The sequence below is a fragment of the Bos indicus x Bos taurus genome, chromosome 11 (assembly GCF_003369695.1).
Source record: "Bos indicus x Bos taurus breed Angus x Brahman F1 hybrid chromosome 11, Bos_hybrid_MaternalHap_v2.0, whole genome shotgun sequence".
NCBI classification, from domain to species: Eukaryota; Metazoa; Chordata; class Mammalia; order Artiodactyla; family Bovidae; genus Bos; species Bos indicus x Bos taurus.
This window is the reverse complement of record NC_040086.1, coordinates 25,942,620-25,967,203: the sequence shown is the minus strand read 5'-3', so window position 1 is coordinate 25,967,203 and position 24,584 is coordinate 25,942,620. Positions and strand designations below refer to the sequence as shown.

Here is a 24,584-nt window from a genome sequence, read left to right as displayed (position 1 = left end):
ATTCAGAATGACTAAGATGTATGAAAGTAGGAAAAACAATCTTGAACCAAAATGAAATGTAATTATAAGGTAAAAAGATGAGTGTTCAGAATAAGATTCGTTCAAGACCTGGGTTTTATCCCTAGGTTGGGAAGATACCCTGGAGAAGGGAAAGACTATTCACTCCAGTATTCTGGCCTGGAGAATTCCACAGTCCATGGGGGGTCGCAAAGATCCAGACACAACTGAGTTTCACTTTCACTTTTCAGATTCAGAACAGGCTCCCAGGGAAAGGGCCTCCCTGGTAGCTCAGAAGGTAAAGAATCTGCCTGCAATGTAGAAGACCTGGGTTCAATTCCTGGATTGGGAAGATCCTCTGGAGAAGGGAATGGCAACCCACTCCAGTATTCTTGTCTGGAAAATTCCACAGACAGAGGAACCTGGCGGGCTACAGTCCATGAGATCCCAAAGAGTCGGACTGAGCGACGAACACTTAACTTCCCAGGGGGAAGCTATTCAAGGGAGAACACTCATGTGACTATATAAGATTTGATACATTTTAAAAATTGAAACTATTTTATGCTTCTATTGAGACAATATTCTAATATGAAAACTTCAGTTGAATTTTAAAAACACAACTTTTTATCATCATCATTGTATTCTCTATTATGTTCCCTATATGGTGAGGAAAAAAAACCTCATCACAAGTGTATTTCATAGGACTGCAGGGCTGGGAGGACATGAGAAGTTTTTCTAATTCAACCCCATCCCTACCCCTATCTGCTGCATCAGTTGCCTCGAAAATATCCTCCACAAATATATGTAGAGTTCTACTTATGAACTCAATGCCTGGGAATTCATGATCTCCAAAAGCAACTCATTCCATTTTCAGATAATGGCAGTATTAGAAATTTCTTAATTTGAATTAAACCCCATTGATTCCTTGTTCTTGACTCTAAGAAAGCATACATTTAACCCCTTTCCCATGGATCAGTCCTTCAAATATTTAAAGACTGTTATCACATTCCAAATGCCAGAATATCATTTTATGCTGTTCCTCATATATCATAATTTTAAGTTCCCTACCATCCTGGGGTCTCTCCACTGAATCTGGTCCTACTTACCAATGTTTTTCTCTTTTTAATTAACTTGATCAGATTGCTCATATTACTGAATTAGTATTCTTGACTGAATTATAAAGGATAAACTATGTTTAAAAAAAAAAAAACAAAAACTGCTGCATATCATTGAACCTTGGAAAGCAGAAAGTACCCAAGTCTGGACTCGAGAGTCAGAGTGGAAGTGAAACTGAAAGGTGGGGCCTTGTTAGCTCTGGCCGCTCTCCTTGATTTGGGAAGCTAGAAAAGCTGTACGGTTTCCATGGTGGTCCAGAGTGCTTTTCTAAAGCCAACCTCTGATTTACTGACAGCTGAGATGAAAGATTCTCAGATCCTTTCCTCAGTCCCTGGACTTCTAGGGTCTTGAGAGCCATGATTAATTGCAGGTCTGCTGTGGCCTGGGTTGATCTGACTTCATCTGTTATTACATTCTTACTGATAAGACCAGACTGGGCACTGATGGATCATCAAAATGTAATCTGTTTCTAAACAAAGAGAGGGATTTTCCTCAGCTAACTAAACAGAAGTAAATGTGGAGCTTTATCTAGAAGCGAAAGTAAGAAACTATAAGATCCATGATCTTTGCTTCTGTACCCTGAATGAGTAAGCTAGTTTGAATTCTCCATATCTTTTCAAAACAGTAAAGAATATTTCCGTGGTTGCCAAGGCAGAGTAGAGAGGGTGAGGGAAAGTTGGATTGTGGGTTTGGAAATAGCAGATGCAAACTATTATATACAGAATGGATAAACAAGGTCCTATTGTACAGTACAGGGAACTATATTCACTATCCTGTAATAAACCATAATGGAAAAAAATATGAAAAATATTTTTTAGAAAAGAATATTTCCAAAATACTTTGTCAACCTAATATGCAAGTAGGTAGATACAGTACACACATAAAAGGTGATGATTTTTAAGAAAATACATAATAAAATGTATTTGGAGTATTCTGGAAAGTATAAGAATTTTAAATACAGATCATACTTGTTACTTTCAGTCTTAATATATTAGCCATGAAAGCTGGGGACTAGGCCATGTTGTCTACAGGTTCCTCTGAGCACTTTGCTTTAGAGGGCAAAAGAGAGCGTTCAAATGGGAGGAATTTTTAAAGAAATAAACATGCTTTTATATTTTATTGCATTAGAGGATATCTAGCAACATTTGGTCCTGCTGTGGAAGAGATAATGCTAATAGTTACAAGAACCAGCCTTTATTGAGATTTGTGTCAGGCCCTGTGCTAAGGGTTTCAGGGTTTCAGGTATATTCCTGCTACTAACCCTCACAACAACCCTATGAAGGTAGGACTATTTTTGTCCATTTTACCCTGGAGGAGACTAAGTCTTCAGTGAGGTTAAGTGACTTATCTGAGACCCCTTTTCTAGTAAATGGTTGCCCTGAGATTTGAATCCAGGCAGCATGACTCCCAAGTTCATTATTTTTAACCTCTACAACAAATAGCATTTTTAAAGCTTTTTTGAAAAAAAAAATTTGTTAGTCTTTTTTAAGTGAATATAGATTCTAATTCTTAATGGAAAACTAAAAGATGAATAGATAAATAACCAATTTATCTCTAAGACAGATGGGGATTTATGGCTATTAAAAATGTAGAACTTTCACTTCAAGCAAATGGTAGGCTATCTAGCAGTGTGTTCCAGAAATAAATTATGAACTCTCTGTAACAAGAGGCTTTGAGGGCAATGGTAATGGAAAGGAGAGAATGACAAGCATTAGTAAAAGCATCGGCATTCATTATTCTGCACCAAGTTGGTAATCTTTCCAAATTTGTTACTGTCCAAACCCAAAGGATAGGAAACATACAAACCATTAATGATGCTCCGTAATAATGTGCAACAAATCGAAGTGTCTTGCATATTACCTTCCTCTTCTCAGAGTCAAAATCCTAAAGACGTATGTTATTAAAAAGAAAAAAGTTAAGAGAACTAGTATCTGTAGCAGAAAAGTACAAATTATTAAATACAGAAATAGATTCTTTCTTCTTTATTTTTTGAAATGTACCTTGAGTAGGATTCCATTACTTTGGCATTTGGTTCTGTAGAAGCTGAGCAATAGCTGCAGCCTTCTAGAGCTACACTGTCAGATCTTTCCTTGTTTAAACGCTTAGCCCAGTAGAATTTAGATACAAGCACACATTTTATCAAGTGGAATACCCCAAGGATTCTCTGACAAGCAAAGATAAGAAGAAACCAATTTTCTACTTTCTTCAATTTAAAAGTTGGGACATAAGTCCTGTCCCTTGGTGACTGGACTGGATTCAGTTTCTAAATCTTCTGCCTTATCCCCATCATTCCACTGTATTTACTATTCTTCACCTATTTTCTCTTTCCCTTTTCCAAAATCTTTAAGATGTGTGACTCCTTGACTTCTCCCCTGCCCCGAGTCATTTTTCTCATTTCATTATTACATTTGTTTCTCTCCTATAAAGGCTAGACAAGTGTGTACCACAAGCTCAACTAGAAGTGGAAGAGCTCACCTGAAAAATATCGTATTTACTTCCGATTATGACCAGAGGAATTGGAAATGGGTCAAGTAATTCACGATCCTGTTAACAAACATATTTCATTGATTCACTGTAATTGTTTACTACTATGTATTCAGCAATTTCTATGACTTAGGTCAGTTCAAATCTGCCCACAGTGTTAACATTGTCGGCTTGACAGAGGTTGCTCCAATATTTAATCTGTGAAGCTACATTTCTCAAGCATAAAACTAGAAATGACAGTTCCCTAAGCTACCATATTTATTCTTCATGTTCTGTTCTTTTATTTTCTTATATGTTGCCTTCCTGTTTTTTTTTAAGTTATTTGTATTAACTGTTTGTTATAATAACATTTGGAGAAGGCAATGGCACTCCACTCCAGTACTCATGCCTGGAAAATCCCATGGATGGAGGAGCCTGGTGGGCTGCAGTCATGGGGTCGCTAAGAGTCAGACACGACTGAGTGCCTTCACTTTCACTTTTCACTTTCATGCATTGGACAAGGAAATGGCAACCCACTCCAGTGTTCTTGCCAGGAGAATCCCAGGGATGGGGGAGCCTGGTGGGCTGCCGTCTATGGGGTCGCACAGAGTCAGACACAACTGAAGCACTTTAGCAGCAGCAGCAGCATAATAACATTTATACTGCATATACAGGAACCATAATTACCAGTTTTGTTTGATATTCCTTTTGTAAAACACTCATATAAACTTTGGGCAATATAAAATACCTTTCTTAGTTTTCTAGATGATGACATTCCTGATTGTACATAAAAGACTTGTGTTACCATATTCAACTTGATAATTTAATTATCAGATGATAAAAAGATATTGATTATGTGACAATTAATGAATGTATAGAATGACAGTAAAGGCTGTTGAAACTCTATTCCTTGCTTAAAACTGTATCCTTTTCTGGTCTTTGCTAGGTGACATTTGTACAACCTGGTTTTGTATCTTCATTTCACAGAGATTATAAAATCAGTATCAAACTACTACTTTAAAACTCTGTTCCTTTTGATTGGTGTAATATGCCATAACAATCACGGTAGATGTCTAACGAGAAGACATATGAAATCTTTTTCCTTGTTTTGCTCTGAGGTTTTATTAAATTGCTGTAATTTTCCAGTGAACAGGTTCATCCACATCAAGTGAATTTCAACTCATGCATAAAAATCTAAAGAAATTGTTTGTGATGTTATCTTTAACTATGTGTGGGGCTAAGAATTCCAAGAATAATCCCAGCAGCAACTCACGGGATGGTCCTTCTGCATATTGCTCCACATCTTCTGTCTCATTTCAGAAGCTGCTTTAGAATTCTTCTTCCCCAGTTTCATGATCACTTTATCTATGTTAAGTTTTGTGGCTTGCAACAGATTTTCCATGGTGGGCCAAAGGTCATTAGGTTTTGAAAGATCCAAAACAAGGACAATAGAAAACGTCCTAAAGAAATAAAAATATCTTTCAAAAAAAAAAAAAAGACTCAAAATAATTACCATTTGAAACCCTACTATACTGAAATGTATTTTCTAAGAGAAACACTATAAGAAAAAAAACATAGCAATTTTCTAAGAAAAATATGCCAAAATTATAGCCTTATTTATTCCAGTGCTTTTTCCTAGCAATATTTAAGTGTTACAACCAAACTTCTTGTTTGAACTAATAACAACCCAGTTCACATAATGTGCAATTGGATCCAACAGTGCCATGTTTAGATTCAGTTGTGCTGTGTGTTCCACAGAAGGAAAGCAAAAATAATCATCACAGCAGCAGCAACAATACAACAATGTGGTGAGGCAGAAGAAAACATTTACTGATGGACCCTGCCTGGAGTCTACCTAGCTTATCTCCTCCTAACCCAACAAGACTTCCTGGAAAATGTTACGATGGCATTTCTATGCATTAGAAATCTGAGGCACAGACTCATAGAGCTAGTGAACTGTAGAGCTGGTATTTAGACCCAGAGCCACATGGTTTTCTGCTTGTACCCTGCTACCTCTCTGAAAGGCCTTGCTGCCTCACTCCAGGCCACCACACACTCCACCACCATGACCATACGCACACATGCTCATGTTCATGTATATCAAACATAACTCTAAACTCAGCAACAACAAACAACCCAATTTAAAAATGGGCAAAGAACTCATATACATATTTCTGTATTTAAAGACATACATATGGCCAATAAACACAGGAAAAGATGTTCAGTATTATCATTAGAGATATGCAAATCAAAACCACAATGAGATACCACTTCTTGCCCATTAGGATAGCTACAATAAAAAATTTTTAAAATCCAGAAAATAATAAGTGTTGGAAAGAATAGAGAGAAATTGAAACCCTGGGGCACTGCCAATGGGAATATAAAACAGCAGAGTAGACAGTGTGGAAAGCAGCACAGTTGTTCCTCAAAAAATTATAGGAGGATCCAGCAATTCCACTTCTGGGTGTTTTGACATCAGGGACTCAAACAGGTATTTGTACACCAATGTCCATAGCAGCATTATTCACGATTGCAAGAGTGGAAATGACCCAAATGTTCATCAGTGGGTTAACAGCTGAACAAAATGTGGTAAATGAATACAATGAAATATTATTCAGCCTTAAAAAGGAAGGAAATTTTGACATATGTTACAACATGGATGAATCTTGAAGACATTATGCTGAGTGAAATAAACTAGACCCAAAAGGATGATTTCATTTACATGAAGTAGCGAGAGTAGTCAAATCATAGAGACAGAAACTAGAATGGTAGTTGCCAAGGGCTGGAAGAGGGGGAAGTAGGAAGTTATTGTTTAATGGGTACAGGTTCAATCTGGGGAGATGAAACGCTCTGGAGAGGGGTGGTGGTGATGGTGCCAAAACAATGTGAATAATACTGAATGTCACTAAACTGTATACTTAAAAATGGCTAAAATGGTGAATTTTATGTTATTTTACAATAAAAAACAAACATAAATCTAGAAGTATTACAGAACATGGTTATAATAAGTCTGAACAGCCATAATCATGGGCCAATATATCTTTGATCAACAGAGCAAACATTCTGCTAGCAGAAATAGCAAGGAATTATAATATAGGCTGGCTATAATATAGTCAAGTTATATGGGCTTTCCTGGTGACTCAGTGCTAAAGAATCCGCCTGTCAAGGCAGGAGATGCAGGTTCAATCCCTGGGCCAGGAAGATCCCCTGGAGAAGGAAATGGCAACCCACTCCAGTATTCTTGCCTGGGAAATCCCATGGAAAGAGGTGCCTGGCAGGCTGCAGTCCATGGGGTTGCAGAAGAGTTGGACAAATTAGTGACTAAACAACAATTATTTTGTTTAGTTTGAGCAAATCAGCTATTTTGTGTAAAGCAAAACAATAGCTAAATTCTATACTATAGGTCTAAATCCAGAAAGTAGTCTTTTCAGACATTACCTAAGATTTTCTATAAAGTTATTATGCCATTAAATTGTCTAGCCAACCATATCTTTCATTTGAATAAGCTCAGAAACAGCTTTTCTTAATTATAATGTGTGTGTGTGTGTGTATATATATATATAATATAAAGGAAAATAATTTTATTTTCAGAGTTTTAGCATGGTTAATGTTAAAAAAAAAAAAGACCATAGTTTAGCTTTTTTTTTTTTATTGTGGTAAAATATATATAAAGTGTATCATTTTTTCCAAATGAAAATAACTTTGTTTTAACCAAAGGGAAAATGGATTATTCAACTTTTTTCTAAGGTTAAAATTTATGTTTCCACTGCACTCCAAATACTTGTGTTACTTTTGCCTTCATAGAAAATGACAGCTAAAAAATTTTTTTATAACACACTACCTCTGAAAACAGGGAAGTGGACCACAGGAAATGCTCTCTTACCAATTATCTAAGGTCTATGGAAATGTTCAATGCATCTATAATTATTCTATGAACAGTCATTTTAAAGAAAAACAGTATCTAACAGCATTTGGTAAGGTGGCTGGGCTCTGTCCAACTCAAGGAAATTACATGTCGAATTAATTCCAGTCACAAAACACTCTGAGATTTGCGACTAACGAGGAGTGAAATGTTTTCCATGAATTTGTCAAGCACTCAGCAAGCTGCTTTGGACCCAGGCCTGTGGCACCCCTGCCCTCTGTTCATCATCACCCTGACCCCTCTTCTCTCCCAAGGCAGGCTCCAGCTGCTCTGGGATTCCATGGAAAGAAGACCAGGAACTCACAAAGAGAGGCAGTGAAACTGTGGAAAGATTTGGCTTCCTGCAGAAACCAGAATTTCTACAAGCCCATAAGGTCTAGAGAAGGGAAGTGAGGTAATACAGAAAGGTGATGTGACAACAGGGCCAGAACCGGAGCCAGCTCACAGTCTGGGAAGAGCTGCTCCCAGCCTTTACTCCTGTCTGCCTCAGGCCAGGCTGGCCGGCAGCTCTTGTTCCTTCAGCTGCTCCCCGCCCCTGTCATCTCCTCTCAGCCACACCACCATGAGTTGCCCTAATTCCCAGGCAGCTTCAATTATTTGTCTCTGTTAAAGAAGGACAAATGAGAACTACACAGCTGTAAAAATCCCATGATTCTAAAAAAATAATGTCGGGGGAAATGGTGGTTTTAAGTGAAAAAGCAAGATCTAAATGTGTATACACAATATCTCATACCTGTACAAAGTATATTGACAACCCTGGAAACACTGAAAGAAATACCTCCGTATGTTGAGAATAGTCCTTTTTTCATGTGATCACAGATGCTTTTACTTTTCATGTACGTTTCGCTATTTTTCCAAGTTTTCCTTATGATCATAAAAGATTTTTGTGATAAGTAAAAGACACTAAATTTTATTTCTTTAAAAAAAAAAAATCACTGGACAAAGAAAGCCAACATTACTAGCTAGTTACGGAAAAACAATTATCATGTTAACAAGAAAAAATTCTAAAGATCTTAATGGTTGAAATTTGACAAATTATTGTCAAGCCCTTTGTATCTGGTCCAGCAGCAATGGTCTGTTTTAAACTCTGACAACAGTAAGATATTTCAGATTTTTTAATTCTGTTTTCTTTGGCGAAGATGGGTTCCCAGGAACATTGTGAGAAATGTCACAATTTTCCACATCTGATTTGGCCAACATGTGGGAATCATTCTCAGGAAAACACCACCAAAGAGCTTGAGGTTTTCCCCCAGGTTCTTTTTCTTTAAGGTCAGCAAACAGACACTTCTTCCTCTTCTAACTCACAAACTTTCATTGCATGAGGCTTTACTGGTGTGTGTGCGTGCTAAGTCGCTTCAGTTGTGTCCAACTCTTTGTGACTCTATGAGCTGTAGCCCTCCAGGCTACCCTGTCCATGGGGATTCTCCAGGCGAGAACACCGGAGTGGGTTGCCATGCCCTTCTCCAGGGGATTTTCTTGACCCAGGGATCTAATCCGTGTCTCTTGTGTCTCCTACACTGGCAGGTGGGTTCTTTACCACAAGCGCCACCTGGGAAGCCCCTCAGTGATATTAACATCAGTATTAAATTAGTATTAAATTCAAGTGTGTGTTAGTCACTCAGTCATGTCTGACTCTTTGTGACCCCATGGATTGTAGCCTGCCAGGTTCCTCTGTCCGTGGAATTCTCCAGGCAAGAAAGAATACTGGAGTGGGTAGCCATTCCCTTCTCCAGGGGATCTTCCTGACCCAGGGACTGAATCCAAGCCTCCTGTATTGCAGGCACCTGAGCCACCAAGGAAGCCATTAAATTTAAAGGAAACATAATATCCAGTTGCAGGAAAAACTCAGGGGCTGAATTAGCTCATGCTTGGATGGGTATTCAAAAGAATTGAGTTTTCAAATTTATTTTTTGAAGTATTTTTTTTTTGCCAAGTGAATATATTGCCCAAGTGTTATTTGACATATTTTGTTCGTTTGTAGGCTTGCAAAATATGTTACTAGTCAGATGCCAACTATCTCATTTCAGCACAGGCCAGAACCTTCAGTTCAGTTCAGTTCAGTCGCTCAGTCATATCCAACTCTTTGTGACCCCACAGACTGCAGCATGCCAGGCATCCCTGTCCATCACCAACTCCCAGAGTTTACTCAAACTCATGTCCATTGAGTAGGTGATGCCATCCAACCATCTCATCCTCTGTCATCCCCTTCTTCTCCCACCTTCAATCTTTCCCAGCATCGGGGTCTTTTCAGATGAGTCAGTTCTTCGCATCAGGTGGCCAAAGTATTGGAGTTTCAGCTTCATCATCAGTCCTTCCAATGAATATTCAGGACTGATTTCCTTTAGGATGGACTGGTTTGATCTCCTTGCAGTCCAAGGGACTCTCAAGAGTCTTCTCCAACACCACAGTTCAAAAGCACTAATTCTTTGGCACTCAGCTTTCTTTATAGTCCAACTCTCACATCCATATATGACTATTGGAAATACCATAGCTTTGACTAGACAGACCTTTGTTGGCAAAGTAACATCTCTGCTTTTTAATATGCCGTGTAGGTTGGTCATAACTTTCCTTCCAAGGAGCAAGCGTCTTTTAATTTCATGGCTGCAGTCACCATCTGAGTGATTTTGGAGCCCAGAAAAACAGTCTGTCACTGTTTCCACTGTTTCCCTATCAATTTGCCATGAAGTGATGGGACCAGGTGCCACGATCTTAGTTTTCTAAGAGTTGAGTTTTAAGCCAACTCTTTCACTCTCCTCTTTCACTTACATCAAGAGGCTCTTTACTTCTTCTTCACTTGTGGTGTCATCTGCATATCTGAGGTTATTTCTCCCTATTGATATTTCTCCTGACAATCTTGATTCCAAGCTTGTGCTTCATCCAGTCCAGCGTTTCTCATGATGTACTCTGCATATAAGTTAAATAAGCAGGGTGACAATATACAGCCTTGACATACTCTTTTCCTGATTTGGAACCAGAACCTTGGTTCTTTCAAAATCTCTGAGAGCACTACAGTTTAGGCACATAGAAAGGAAGTTAAGGTAAACCTTCAGCAACATAAAACTGTCCCTGCAATTCTGATTCACAAAAAACTCATGTTCATCCTGTGGCCTCCACTGGATACTTACTAACTGCTATTCCTCACTGGCCCCACTTACCGTAAGGTGTCACTTGTGATTGGTATGCTGATTAAATCCAGTAAAGATGTTCCTCCACCTAGCTCCCAAAAGTGAGCAATATCTTTAGGCTGAAAAAAACAGGTTTTTTCATATTAATATTCTTTGATGTTTTTACATTTTAAATAGTTCTTATAGTTCATTAGCACCAGCTAGTAATAATTATGGATACAAGATATTACAGTCCTCAAGACCATTTATGGCAGTCAAAATTTTCTCCTTTATTGATCCCATCCCTCAAAATACACTAAAACATCTATTCCAAAGAACAAAGATGAAACATTAAGAATATACATGGGTACTAAATGCCCTGATTCTACCCTAATTTAATAGAAGACATTAAACAGCACCCCAACTCTGTAAATATCACAGGTAGCAAACACTCACATTAGAAATAAAATTAACAAATTGAACACATTTGGAATTATCTTTGTGAAAAAAGTTATAATTTTAGGTAGAAATAAAACAACTGAACGGGAAAACATCCTAATTGAGAGAGAAGACAGAAGCTCACACAATAAATCAGACATAAAGACAAGACCAGAGGAAACGGGGAGAACAGACAGGAGTCCAACCTGCAGATCAGGATCGACTGGGCAGAAGTATAAGCAGCTGGTCTGGGCCTGACATCCCTGGGGACAGTGACAGGCTGGCACTGGCAATACAAGCGGTAGGTGGGGGACACGGACTCTCTGCAACTGCTTCCCTTTTCAGAGAACTCAAACAACAGGAGGACTAAAAGGGCTGGGCAGTAGCCCAGTAGCTTGGAAAAAAGACCATCTATTCCATGACAACTGTCCTAGATTGCTGGCTAGCTGATGGCATTTCTCCTTCCGGCCAGATACTGAGAGCCTTCAAGATATGATTGTGTGAGGAGCTGATAAAGTTCTTCCATTTAGAACTCTTAGGAGACCCTTCAATCTGAGAAAGATATGAATCTTCTAGAATGAATACAGAAAAGCCCAACTTGAGAGCATAAAGTTTAGCAGAAACAAGCAGGTGAAAAACAAACCACATGAGTTTTCATGTACCCAATACCATGAACTTGGAAGAGGCAAATGGTCATTACAGCAGTTTGAGATAAATACATTTTGCTTTTTGACAGGTTATCATCTCAACCATTGAAACTGTTTTGCAGTTGGTATTTGAATCTCTAATGTTTGGGGGGAGAAATAAGTTTTCAGTGGACAATCTCCCTTGATTCACAACTGGATGAAGAAAAGCTTTTAGAGCTTTTCTCAAAAGTTAAGCTTATGAAAGTTGACTCAGAGTCTCCCACAACGAGGGTGAGGTATTTCTAGGCTCATCACCCATGCAAAAATGTATGTGATTCACAAAAACAAAGTTCTCCCACATCTCAATATATTGTTTTTTCTTTTCAATTTCATGGTTTCAATAACCAAGTTGCACTGGTGAATCCAGGAAGCAGCAACAGACCATTTAAACTCTCTATACACTGTCTAATGATCAAACACTTAGACTGGATCAACCTATAAAAATTTGCCTGTGTTATGGGAGTTATGGGACCTTCTTTATTCTAGATTGTTCTCCATACACCTAACTTTATTTAAGAAATGACCTCTTCCTTATGGGAACACCAAAAGAGAATTCTACTTAGAATTTTTTATTCTCCTAACATACACTATAAGTTCTCCCTCTATCCTGAACAATTTCTAACTATCCTCTATAGATGAACTAACACAAGTGAAAATAGGATTATGGCCAGTTAGGGCCTGTGGTCTCAAATAGGATTACCAATTTTAAGATGTATTTGTAAAAATGCTAATAATTTGGATTTTAAGCAGTATATTTTCATAAATATCCAACAGGTCAAATGTATATTTTTAGCAGATTTTTTCAGGAGACAAGATAACTCACAATGTTATTCTCATTTGAAAGGAGAAAATGTGCCCAAAGCCTGTACACTGAAGTTACAGAGTAATCCTATTCAAGCATCTTAAGACATAACAAATGAGAAGGCCGAAATATTTTCACAGTTTGGGTGGCTTCCTCTGTGCTCAGTTGCATTTGACTTTAAAAGTATTACATAGCTAGGAAGTATACTCCTGGATATGTTTATTGATTGTGGAAAAGATGGAAAATGTAGAACAATGCCAGCATCCTTACTTTTCCATACACGTGTAGAAGAACATCACCAAAAAGACACTCACTATGTTATGTCCTTTTGTTCTTCTTCCATACGTATATTCCAAAGCTAAGGTTGGTTTTGGTGGCTCATCCCTGTACAGTGAAGACAAGTATTATTACCATCATTTTCTTAAGCTATCATCTTACCTTATTTTTGCTTCTTAAGAACTTTATTAGCAGAGAAGTTACGCTGTGTGTAACACATTGAGATAAAAATGATTAAGAATTTATACAAAAATTAAATAAGCCTTCAAAAAAGCATCTTAACAGACTTCAGTAGCAACTGCAGAGGTGAGGAATGGCACTTGCGTTTAGTGGCAGCGCCTAGTGACACCATTCGGGGAGCAGAGAAGGAGCTGGCCGTGTTGGTGGCTGCGTCAGGGCATATGCTCTCTGCATCCAGGCCACGTGGGAAGCAAAGAGAATAGGTTTATGCTCAGCCTCAATGTGAGGAGCTGGGAATGTAATGACTTTCAATTTAATGGAGACGTCAATAAAAGATTTTTTATACAGTTCTCAACCGAAATCATAGCTCAAACCTGGGCATCATTTAGCTAATGAGAGCTGCAAACCAACAAGACTTTCCTTACCAAAACTTCCTGAAACATGTACTGTAACCTGCTGGCATGCTTCCATGGTAAAGAAGGCTAAGAAGTACATAAAACAAATGGCAACATGTACAGTTTGATGACCAATAATGTGCTTCAGAAGCATACCCATGAGCAATTCAAAGATTATAACGTTCAAACGATCATGAACTAGATAAAATTAAAAAGTTTAAATACAGACTAGCATAGCCAAAACAAGTAAGTACTAGCTTTTACAGATTGAGTAATTATGCTAATTTCTTCCCTCAAATAAGGAAATCCATTATTAATCCTATACAATTTTTTTCTGCTTATTGTTGGTTTCATCTTTAAAGGAAGACTGTAAAAGCCATAATATGGATTCATAAGAATTAGAATATTTTGTTTAGGTCACAAAATGGAAATATGTCTTTTATATTCTAACTTGCAAATCCCATGGACGGAGGAGCCTGGTGGGCTGCAGTCCATGGGGTCGCTAAGAGTAGGACACGACTGAGCGACTTCACTTTCACTTTTCACTTTCATGCATTGGAGAAGGAAATGGCAACCCACTCCAGTGTTCTTGCCTGGAGAATCCCAGGGACAGGGGAGCCTGGTGGGCTGCTGTCTATGGGGTCGCACAGAGTCGGACATGACTGAAGCGACTTAGCAGCAGCAGCCTTACAATAAGAATAAGCAAAAATGTATTCTAAAGTTTAATATAACACTTACCTGTCAAGACACCTTAGAATAATAGTAGTCTTTCCCTAGAAATTCAAAAAGAAAGAATACTGTGTTAATGTCATCCACATGTAAAATTTTATTATTGTTCATAATTGTGGCCCAAAATAGCTTTTAATCACTTGAATGATAAATTACCTGGAAACTAGAAACTTTCAGAATTGCTCCTAAGTTTGATAAGTGGAAAAAGTTAACTGTCAACTTTCCATCAGAGTGTAACTACACTGCTATTATTATAATTATAAAGTACCACAGATGACAAATACTAGAAAATCAAACCTCATTTTAGTGGTCAACTTGGCAGCTGTCTTAAATTTTCTCTCTACTCGTTAATGCTAATTACTGGTTAAGCTGATGATTAGTGTCTTCTAAAATGTTTTAATTCCAATTTGTTGAAGTGGAAATAAAAAAGGATAACACACAAATATAGGACATGTTGAAGACATATTCCAAGTAAGCAATCCAGATACCAGTTAGAATACTTTTTTTGGTTTGTCTTATTTCTAGAAGATGTACTTTAAATTTCTTTTTAGGAGTCAGGAAATAGAGGTTCTGGTCCCATGTCAGCCACTAATCATGAAACTTAACCTCACATCTGAGCCAGGGACTGATCTAGTGGTTTAAGCCACTGTTTTTTTTTTAAACAGTGAAGCTTTACTTTTTTAAGACAATCTTTTACAGGAATATAAATAAAAGAGCAGCAGGGAAAGTTTACCAGAGGAGACCTTTAGGATTCAAAGAAAGCAGTTTAGAAAACTCTGGACTACCAAAAACACGGATTATTTCACTATATATGTGTTTTTTAAAGCCAAGGAACCTACAATACTTACCCCCAAAAAGATAAATTGTGACTCCAAATTACATCTGGGCTATGATTAAATTGAATGACTTTTTTGGTAGTAAGATTTATAAATAAATCATTGGAATAGCACTAAAATACATAACTGAAAGATACTTAGTGGTAGGTGTTATATCAAAGTGAAAGATCAGAAACAATCTAAATTTTCCAAATAGGGGACTGACTAAATTATGACCATCAATATAATGAATAACATGCAGATCACAGGTATAATGTAGGAATAGACATACTGACCTAAATCAAATCCCTTAACGATTATACAGTGGAAGTGAGAAATAGATTTAAGGGCCTAGATCTGATAGATAGAGTGCCTGATGAACTATGGATGGAAGTTTGTGACATTGTACAGGAGACAGGGATCAAGACCATCCCCAAGAAAAAGAAATGCAAAAAAGCAAAATGGCTGTCTGAGGAGGCCTTACAAATAGCTGTGAAAAGAAGAGAAGCAAAGGAAAGATATACCCATTTGAATGCAGAGTTCCAAAGAATAGCATGGAGAGATAAGAAAGCCCTCCTCAGTGATCAATATAAAGAAACAGACGAAAACAATAAAATGGGGAAGACTAGAGCTCTCTTCAAGAAAATTAGAAATACCAAGGGAACATTTCATGCAAAGATGGGCTCAATAAAGGACAGAAATGGTATGGACCTAAAACAAGCAGAAGATATTAAGAGGTGGCAAGAATACACAGAAGAACTGTACAGAAAAGATCTTCATGACCCAGATAATCACGATGGTGTGATCACTCACCTAGAGCCAGACATCCTGGAATGTGAAGTCAAATGGGCCTTAGGAAGCATCACTATGAACAAAGCTAGTGGAGGTGATGGAATTCCAGTTGAGCTATTTCAAATCCTAAAAGATGGTGCTGTGAAAGTGCTGCACTCAATATGCCAGCACATTTGGAAAACTCAGCAGGGGCCACAGGACTGGAAAAGGTCAGTTTTCATTCCAATCCCAAAGAAAGGCAACGCCAAACAATGCTCAAACTACTGCACAATTGCACTCATCTCACACGCTAGTAAAGTAATGCTCAAAATTCTCCAAGCCAGGCTCCAGCAATACATGAACCGTGAACTTCCTGATGTTCAAGCTGGTTTTAGAAAAGGCAGAGGAACCAGAGATCAAATTGCCAACATCCGCTGGATCATGGAAAAAGCAAGAGAGTTCCAGAAAAGCATCTATTTCTGCTTTATTGACTATGCCAAAGCCTTTGACTGTGTGGATCACAATAAACTGTGGAAAATTCTGAAAGAGATGGGAATACCAGAGAACCTGACCTGTCTCTTGAGAAATCTGTATGCAGGTCAGGAAGCAACAGTTAGAACTGGACATGGAACAACAGACTGGTTCCAAATAGAAAAAGGAGTATGTCAAGGCTGTATATTGTCACCCTGCTCATTTAACTTATATGCAGAGTACATCATGAGAAATGCTGGGCTGGATGAAGTACAAGCTGGAATCAAGATTGCCAGGAGAAATATCAATAACCTCAGATATGCAGATGACACCACCCTTATGGCAGAAAGTGAAGAGGAACTCAAAAGCCTCTTGATGAAAGTGAAAGTGGAGAGTGAAAAAGTTGGCTTAAAGCTCAACATTCAGAAAACGATGATTGTGGCATCCGGTTCTATCACTTCATGGCGAATAGATGGGGAAACAGTGGAAACAGTGTCAGCCTTTATTTTTCTGGGCTCCAAAATCACTGCAGATGGTGACTGCAGCCATGAAATTAAAAGATGCTTGCTCCTTGGAAGAAAAGTTATGACCAACCTACACAGCATATTAAAAAGCAGAGACATTACTTTGCCAACAAAGGTCCGTCTAGTCAAGGCTATTATTTTTCCAGTGGTCATGTATGGATGTGAGAGTTGGACTATAAGGAAAGCTGAGAGCCGAAGAATTGATGGCTTTGAACTGTGGTGTTGGAGAAGACTCTTGAGAGTCCCTTGGACTGCAAGGAGATCAACCAATCCACCTTAAAGGCAATCAGTTCTGACTGTTCATTGGAAGGAATGATGTTGAAGCTGAACTCCAATACTTTGGCCACCTGATGCAAAGAACTGACTTATCTGAAAAGACCCTGATGCTGGGAAAGATTGAAAGCAGGAGGAGAAGGGGACAACAGAGGATGAGATGGTTGGATGGCATCACCAACTCAATGGAGATGAGTTTGAGTAAACTCCAGGAGTTGGTGATGGAGAGGGAAGCCTGGCATGCTGTGGTCCATGAGGTCGTGAAGAGTCGGACACAACTGAGCGACTGAACTGAACTGAATTGAAATGAGACACATTGACACGATAAGACATGCATAATAGATTACCATGACCCTATTTTCAGTTAAAAATCATCTCTTCCTTGAGATGCATATACACACACATACAGATAGAGAAACAAACAGAAATCCAGAGAGACATCACATGTTAACTGTGAATGTTTCCAGGTGATAACTTTAAAGGTAATTTATTTTCTAAAGAAAATAAGGATTTTCTAATTATCCTACACTTTACATGTATCACGTGTAGTGTATTTTTAACTTTTTTAAATAATGAGGACTATGACACCTAAAAATAAATGTATTCAATGTGCAGGAAAGTATACAGAATTACTGTATTTTAGAAGTAGGAATCTTAGAGAATATCTAGCCAATCTTCTCAAATTCTCATGGTTCCACAGCAGTGATTTAAATTATTTTTATTATAATGTCATATTAATGTATAAGAGTACCTGGTGGAATTTCAAATAAAAATAAACTCGACTCGGGGCACTGAAATCAGCTTTTAGATTATCATTAAAATAACAATCCAAATTTTAAAAATTCACTAGTAAACTGTGGCCATTTGAGAAGGCATCCACAGACTCCTGGGTTTCCGAATCCAAGAAGCACTGACACAGTGCAAGTTCACTGAGTGACTATCAGAATGAACCCACACTCCCTTCCGTTACGTCCATCACAGCAGAAGTCCAGCCTCCCTCTGACTTGTCATCCTTGCAACTCTAATTCCATAATCCTCTACATATCCCTTCATCGGGCATAATAATCTCCTCCCTTCTAAAATCCAGCTGCCCTGAATCCTCAACTTCTTCTTCGGAACATTCTATTTGTTGGCCTGCACTAACATATGACTATCTTTTGAACTTCCTCTGCGGTCCTATTAAAGAAGGCTATTTATTCTTCATCACCCCCACACACTTCAGGGCCCTCCCTGCTCTCCAGTGCCACCTAGAGGCAACTACTCTACTTCTCTCCTCTTGCAGGAATCTTAAGAGGCTTGTATCAGCCTACCCTCTTGGTTATCTCTTCCTCAGGCTACCTTCCCCTCTCAGCTACTGTCATTAGTCTTGTTCACCTCACCCCCTACATGGGCATGGGCAACCCACCTATGACCCCGACCTCCAGGTGCCCTTTGCCTCCAGAGACTCTTTCCTTCACTCCACTTCTGCCACATGTCACTTTCGGGGTTCTATCTTGAATCATTTCACTACTGGAAACTGTACCACTTCCAAAATCACATGCACAAACAACACATTCTCTAAGCACTTTTTTCGGAACTTTACTTTTTTAAGCTTTACTGAGAGGCCTCCAAAGTCCATGTATCCTTCTGGGACACAGGGCAGACACAGAAGGCTGCTCTGGCTACCTGGGCACTGACGCCACCTGGTAAAGATGTAGCCTCATTGACACAGAAGTTAGTTCCTGACTAACTTCTGTTATCATGCCTTTAACATGCCCTTAGGTAGACACATGAAGCACAAAAATAAAATAGTATCATATATACAACAACTATCTCTATTATATATATGTAAGATTATATATATCATAAAATAAGATAGTCCCCAACTTAGGATAGTTCCATTTATGATGTTTTGACTTTATGAAAGTGCAAAATTGATATACACTCAGTAGAAACTGTCCTTTTCCCGGGCTAGCGATACGTACTAATAAACTCTTCCTGTGATGGTGGGCAGCAGCAGTGAGCTGCAGCTCCCAGTCAGCCCCTCGATCATGAGGGGAACAAGCAGTACACTTACAACCGTTGTTTTTCACTTTCAGTATGTTATTCAATAAACTAACTGCACAAGATATTCAACACTTTATTATAAAATAGGCTGTGTGCTAGGTAACTTGGCTCAACTGTAAGCTGCCATAAATATTCTGAGCACATTTAAGGAAGGCAATGGCACCCCACTCCAGCACTCTTGCCTGGAAAATCCCATGGATGGAGGAGCCTGGTGGGCTGCAGTCCATGAGGTCGCTGAGAGTCGGACAAGACTCAGTGACTTCACTTTCACTTTTCACTTTTATGCATTGGAGAAAGAAATGGCAACCCACTCCAGTGTTCTTGCCTGGAGAGTCCCAGGGATGGGGGAGCCTCGTGGGCTGCCGTCTATGGGGTTGCACAGAGTCAGACACGACTGAAGCGACTTAGCAGCAGTAGCAGCAGCAGGCTAAGCTATCAGGAAGATTCCCTGGAGAAGGGCATGGCAACTCACTCCAGTATTCTTGACTGGAGAATCCCATGGACAGAGTAGCCTCGTGGGCTACAGTCCACGGGGTTGCGAAAGTTGGACATGACTGAAGTGGCTTAGCACACCAGCACGTAGGCTAAGCTATAATGTCGGTTAGGTCAGATGTGTTAAATGCACTTTTTGACTGACAATATTTATGGGGATGTAATCCCACCATAAGTCAAGGAAGGTCTGTAATATAAACCCCAAATAGGATGAATATCAGCATCTTGGATCTGCAAGTCATGACCTTTTTTAGACAGTGTCACCAGCAGTTCTGTGTCTCTGGCCAGAATTTTATAATCCAAGCAGAGCTGCATGAAGATATGATACATCTGTTCCTGCTCTGTATGGCTACTTCCAAACCCTTTTTGCATCCCTGGCTACACAACAGAAACTTACAGCGAGTGGGACATGGTCTCTTGCTACTAAAGTGTTCTGATGGATATGCTGTCCTTTTCCCCTTTATTTTCCAGAACAATAAATAACCCTTTGAAACCCTGTGACAAACATCATTGAGTGTGTTCACTCAGTCATGTATGACTCTTTGCGACCCCACAGACTGTAGCCCACCAGGCTCCTCTCCAAGGAATTTTCCAGGCAAGAATACTGGAGTGGGCTGCTATTCCCTTCTCCAGGGGATCTTCCCGACCCAGAGATTGAACCTGATCTCCTGCACTGCAGGCAGATTCTTTACCATCTGAGCTACCACAATTCAATTATTCCTTAAATGAAATTCCTAAAAGTGAAGTAACTGAATTTAAAAAATGAATATTATTTAAGATAATGCCTTATTGACTTAGATGCTGACTTATTTAAATGGATCCTGGCTTTTATACTTAGTTGAGGTAAAAGACCTTAATATTGTCAAATTATGAAATAAAAATATAGTTAAAATGTTTTAAATTATATTTACTACTATAATTTTTCCTAGATCAATTCACACTAAATATGGTATTGTTGTTCAGTTGCTAAGTCATGTCCAACCTTGTGACCCCATGGACTGCAGTGTACCAGGCTTCCCTGTCCTTCACTATCTCTTGGAGTTTGCTCAAACTCATGTCCATCGAGTTGTGATGCCATCGAACCATCTCATCCTCTGTTGCCCTCTTTTCCTCCTGGCCTCAATCTTTCCCAGCATCAGGGTCTTTTCCCTGAGCTGGCTCTTCACATCACACGGGCAAAGTATTGGAGCTTCAGCATCAGTCCTTCCAATGAATATTCAGGGTTGATTTCCTTTAAGATTGACTGGTTGGATCTCCTTGCCATACATAGGACTCTCAAGATCTTCTCCAGTACCACAGTTTGAAAGCATCAATTCTTTGGTGCTCAGCATTCTTTATGGTCCAACTCTCACATCTATACACAACTATCGGAAAAACCATAGCTTTGACTATACAGACCTTTGTAGGCAAAGTGACATCTTTGCTTTTTAATATGTTAAGTTTATCATAGCTTTCCTTCCAAGGAGCAAGTGTCTTTTAATTTCAATGGCTGCTGTCACCATCTGTAGTGATTTTGGAGCCCAAGAAAATAAAATCTGTCACTGCTTCCACTTTTTCCCCATCTATTTGCCATGGATCAGATGCCATTATCTTAGTTTTCTGAATGTTGAAATATGGTATTAGCTAAGTATAAATTTAGCTCATTAACTTCAAACTCAATGGTTCCATGACCATGAGTTTGCATAAAATGTCTAAATATTATTTTCAAAATGTAATTATCCTAATATTAGGTGATAAAAACAATAATAACTTATTTTATATGTAAAATTCTTTCACCTGGGTATTTTCCAATCAAGTCTCAGTGAGAACATTAATGTTATAGTCAACATTCTTCTTAACTAACTTCCCCTTATGGTACTGCTGCTGCTGCTGCTAAGTTGCTTCAGTCGTGTCCGACCCTATGTGACCCCATAGACGGCAGCCCACCAGGCTCCCCCGTCCCTGGGATTCTCCAGGCAAGAACACTGGAGTGGGTTGCCATTTCCTTCTCCAATGCATGAAAGTGAAAAGACAGAGTGAAGTCGCTCAGTCATGTCCGACTCTTAGCGACCCCATGGACTTCAGCCTACCAGGCTCCTCCGTCCATGGGATTCTCCAGGCAAGAGTACTGGAGTGGGGTGCCATTGCCTTCTCCGCCCCTTATGGTACACAATACTTAAATTTCTCAAAAGATATAATGTGGTATTCTATGTGAAATTATCTCTCTGTTGATCTTAAGGGTTTGCTAAACCTGTGCACACATCAACCCATGGATTTTGGCTGACTTCTGCTCATCCGTGTGGAGATAACTGACATTACTAGAGGAAGAAATGACAAACAGATTTTATCTCAACTGCCAACACTTTCCTGGAATGCTATGGATCAGATGTCATCTTCAGGATTAGCAGAAAAGGGGAACATAATTGATAAAATGTGTGTAGAAGACGTGTGCCTACTATTTTCTATCCCTTACAGAACCATGGAAAGGATCTGATGATAACCAGATCTTAGACAATGGAGAACTGGAAAAGCAAAAACATGGAGGTCTAGATAGCTTCCTTTCCTCTTTCCTGCCACCTAGAGATTGAGGTTTAGGGTGAGAAAATAAGCTCTGGGAAGTGAAAGACTAGTCAGTGATAAAGTTTTCTGAGCCACAGTCTAAGAATACTAGCATGATTAACCCTTTGAAAAAAATTTTTCTGCGACGTTTATTTTTTTCCTTTTCCATTATCGTTTATCATGGGACACTGAATATAGTTCCTGTGTGATACGGTAGGATCTTGTTGATCCATTCTGTATATAATAGTTTACACAGAATGACTATACCTTGATAAGAGGTGAAACATATGTCAGGAGGATCAGAAGATCATGCCTAAAAACTTGACAATCAAATGAGATTAGAGAAAACAAGAGAGAAAGGTCCAGATAAACGGAGATATCATTAAGAAAAAAAAAATTAAGAGAATTATGGAAGAGGGTCCGTGTAATTCACAGAACAAAACAGCTGAGACAAGGCCTTAGAATAATACATTACAGCCACAGATGCAAAACTGTGCAAGTAATAATAAGTGCAATATCATCACAAAAAACCAAAATGACCTCATATATATTACCAAAGCCTGTGGCACGAGTGAGTGCAATATATCACTGTGAAGAACAAAAAGAGGAGGAAAACCGCAGCACACTTTGTGTATTTGTATGGTAACTGACAAATATGCAGCGGGTGACAGCATAAACAAATGCATTTGGATGAAAATAAATGAACACATGAAACTTGTGACGGTATACTGGAGATTGCAGCCTGACCATATGGTATCTAACGGCACACATCACAAGAGGAGTACGGATCAAGTACAATGTGTAGGGGATACCAACTGTTCAAGATAGTGTCTAACTCAGTTTGAATTTTCAGTCACTCCTAAAAGAGATAATAACAGACTCACACAGAAACTAGGGTTAGAGGTTAAGTGACTCATTCCAACCCAGAATTCTATACCTAGATAAACTTTCAATCCAGAGTGAGGGTGAAACAAAGATATTTCAGATGTGCAAGGTCTCAAAAATTTTACTTCCCATGTATACTTTCCCAGAAAACTACAAAAGAACGTACTCCACAAAGACATACTTGAGTAAACCAAGAAAAAAGAAGACACAGGATCCAGGAACTGGAGCTCCAACACAAAGATGCAAAGGGAATCCCCAAGGTTAGGGAGGGACAGTAGCCATACAGCTACTTGTGAAAGGGATACTTAAGTTAACCCTAAATACTGATTTAGCTCAAAATGATAACTACAACATTACTAGAAGTGCAAGTGTGAGAGATGTGGAAGTAAATAGTCTGCTATCAGAGACTCAACAGGTAATGTCTAACATTGTGTTTATGGAAATAGCCCATAAGCACATTATTCAGAAGTAAAGAAGTACAATTATAGAAGAAACAGTAAAAGATATGAAAATGATGGCTTTGAGGAGAGATTCTAAACTGTGTACAGAGGCTTGTTATTTTGCTTTACACACCGTTGTATAATCTTTTGGATAATCTTAAAAAAAAAATGTTAAGTGTATTTTATTTTTCTGCCATGCCAAGTGCAGAAGTATGATTTTTTCCTTTCTCAAATAACTTTTCCCCAAAGTTTAAAACTTCTTTGTTTTTTATTTGCTTAGTCTTTATATGTACCTTTTTTGTTTTTTTGGCCATAGCCATGCGGACTGCAGGATGCCAATTTCCAGACTAGGGATTAACTCATCCTGTTGGCAGGGAAAGCAGAAAGTCGCAACCACTGGACTGCCAGGGAATTTCCTGTAGCTTTTATGTGTGTTAGTTATCTATTGCTACATAGTAAATTACTTCCAAACTTATCAAGTTTTAAAACAACAGCCATTATTTCACCCAGTTTCTCAGAGTCTGGAATCTGAGAGTACCTTAGTTGGATGGCTCTGGCTTAAGAATTTTCATAAAGTTGTAGTCAAGACGTCATTTGGGACAAAAGTTATCTCTTGGCTCAACTGAACTGGAGAATCATTTTCCAAGCTCCTTAACATGGTTGCTGGCAAGAGGCAATCAGTTCCTTGCTGGCTCTTGGCCACAGGCTTCAGTTCTTTGCCATGTGGACTGCACCTACACACGACATGGCAGCTTGCTTCCTCCAAAGTGAAAGATCAGTGAGAGGTTCCCTAAGACAGGCTGCCTTGTGAAAGACAGCATCCCCATCGTTGGAAATATTCAAACCTAGACTATACAACCACTGTCTGGAATGGCTCTCAACCTTTTGATAAGGTACTAGAACCCTGGGGAAACCTAATTTCCCATAAAAAAAACACCAGTGCACACACACAATTCTGCATACATTTCTAGGGAGCTCATGGACCCCAAAAAGTAATTCCATGGATCCCAGGATAAGAATCCCTATTGCAGAAGACCAGACTATTTCCAGGGTTCTTTCCATTTCTGTGACACTAGTTTAAGATAAGTGAAAGTAAATGTATTATACTCTATATGGTTCATGTTTTTTATTTATGCTTGTTTTAGCTATACAAGTTATCTATAAATATGACCATTAGAATAGTATTTACGGTGCTTTTGTGCAAACTGGGAAAAGATGACT

The 24,584-nt window shown here is 38.8% G+C and overlaps 1 protein-coding gene across 1 annotated transcript in view; it reads right to left on the bottom strand.

The window, feature by feature from the left end:
• DYNC2LI1 (dynein cytoplasmic 2 light intermediate chain 1) overlaps positions 1–24,584 on the bottom strand; it is a 38,100-nt gene that overhangs the window by 11,236 nt on the left and 2,280 nt on the right. Inside the window, exons 3-8 of the mRNA XM_027555142.1 lie at positions 14,118–14,152; positions 12,843–12,912; positions 10,654–10,742; positions 4,850–5,036; positions 3,589–3,657; positions 2,920–2,997 (exon numbers count right to left, since the gene is read on the bottom strand). Coding sequence (XP_027410943.1) covers positions 2,920–2,997; positions 3,589–3,657; positions 4,850–5,036; positions 10,654–10,742; positions 12,843–12,912; positions 14,118–14,152 — 528 coding nt within the window. The remainder of the gene's footprint in view (positions 1–2,919; positions 2,998–3,588; positions 3,658–4,849; positions 5,037–10,653; positions 10,743–12,842; positions 12,913–14,117; positions 14,153–24,584) is intronic.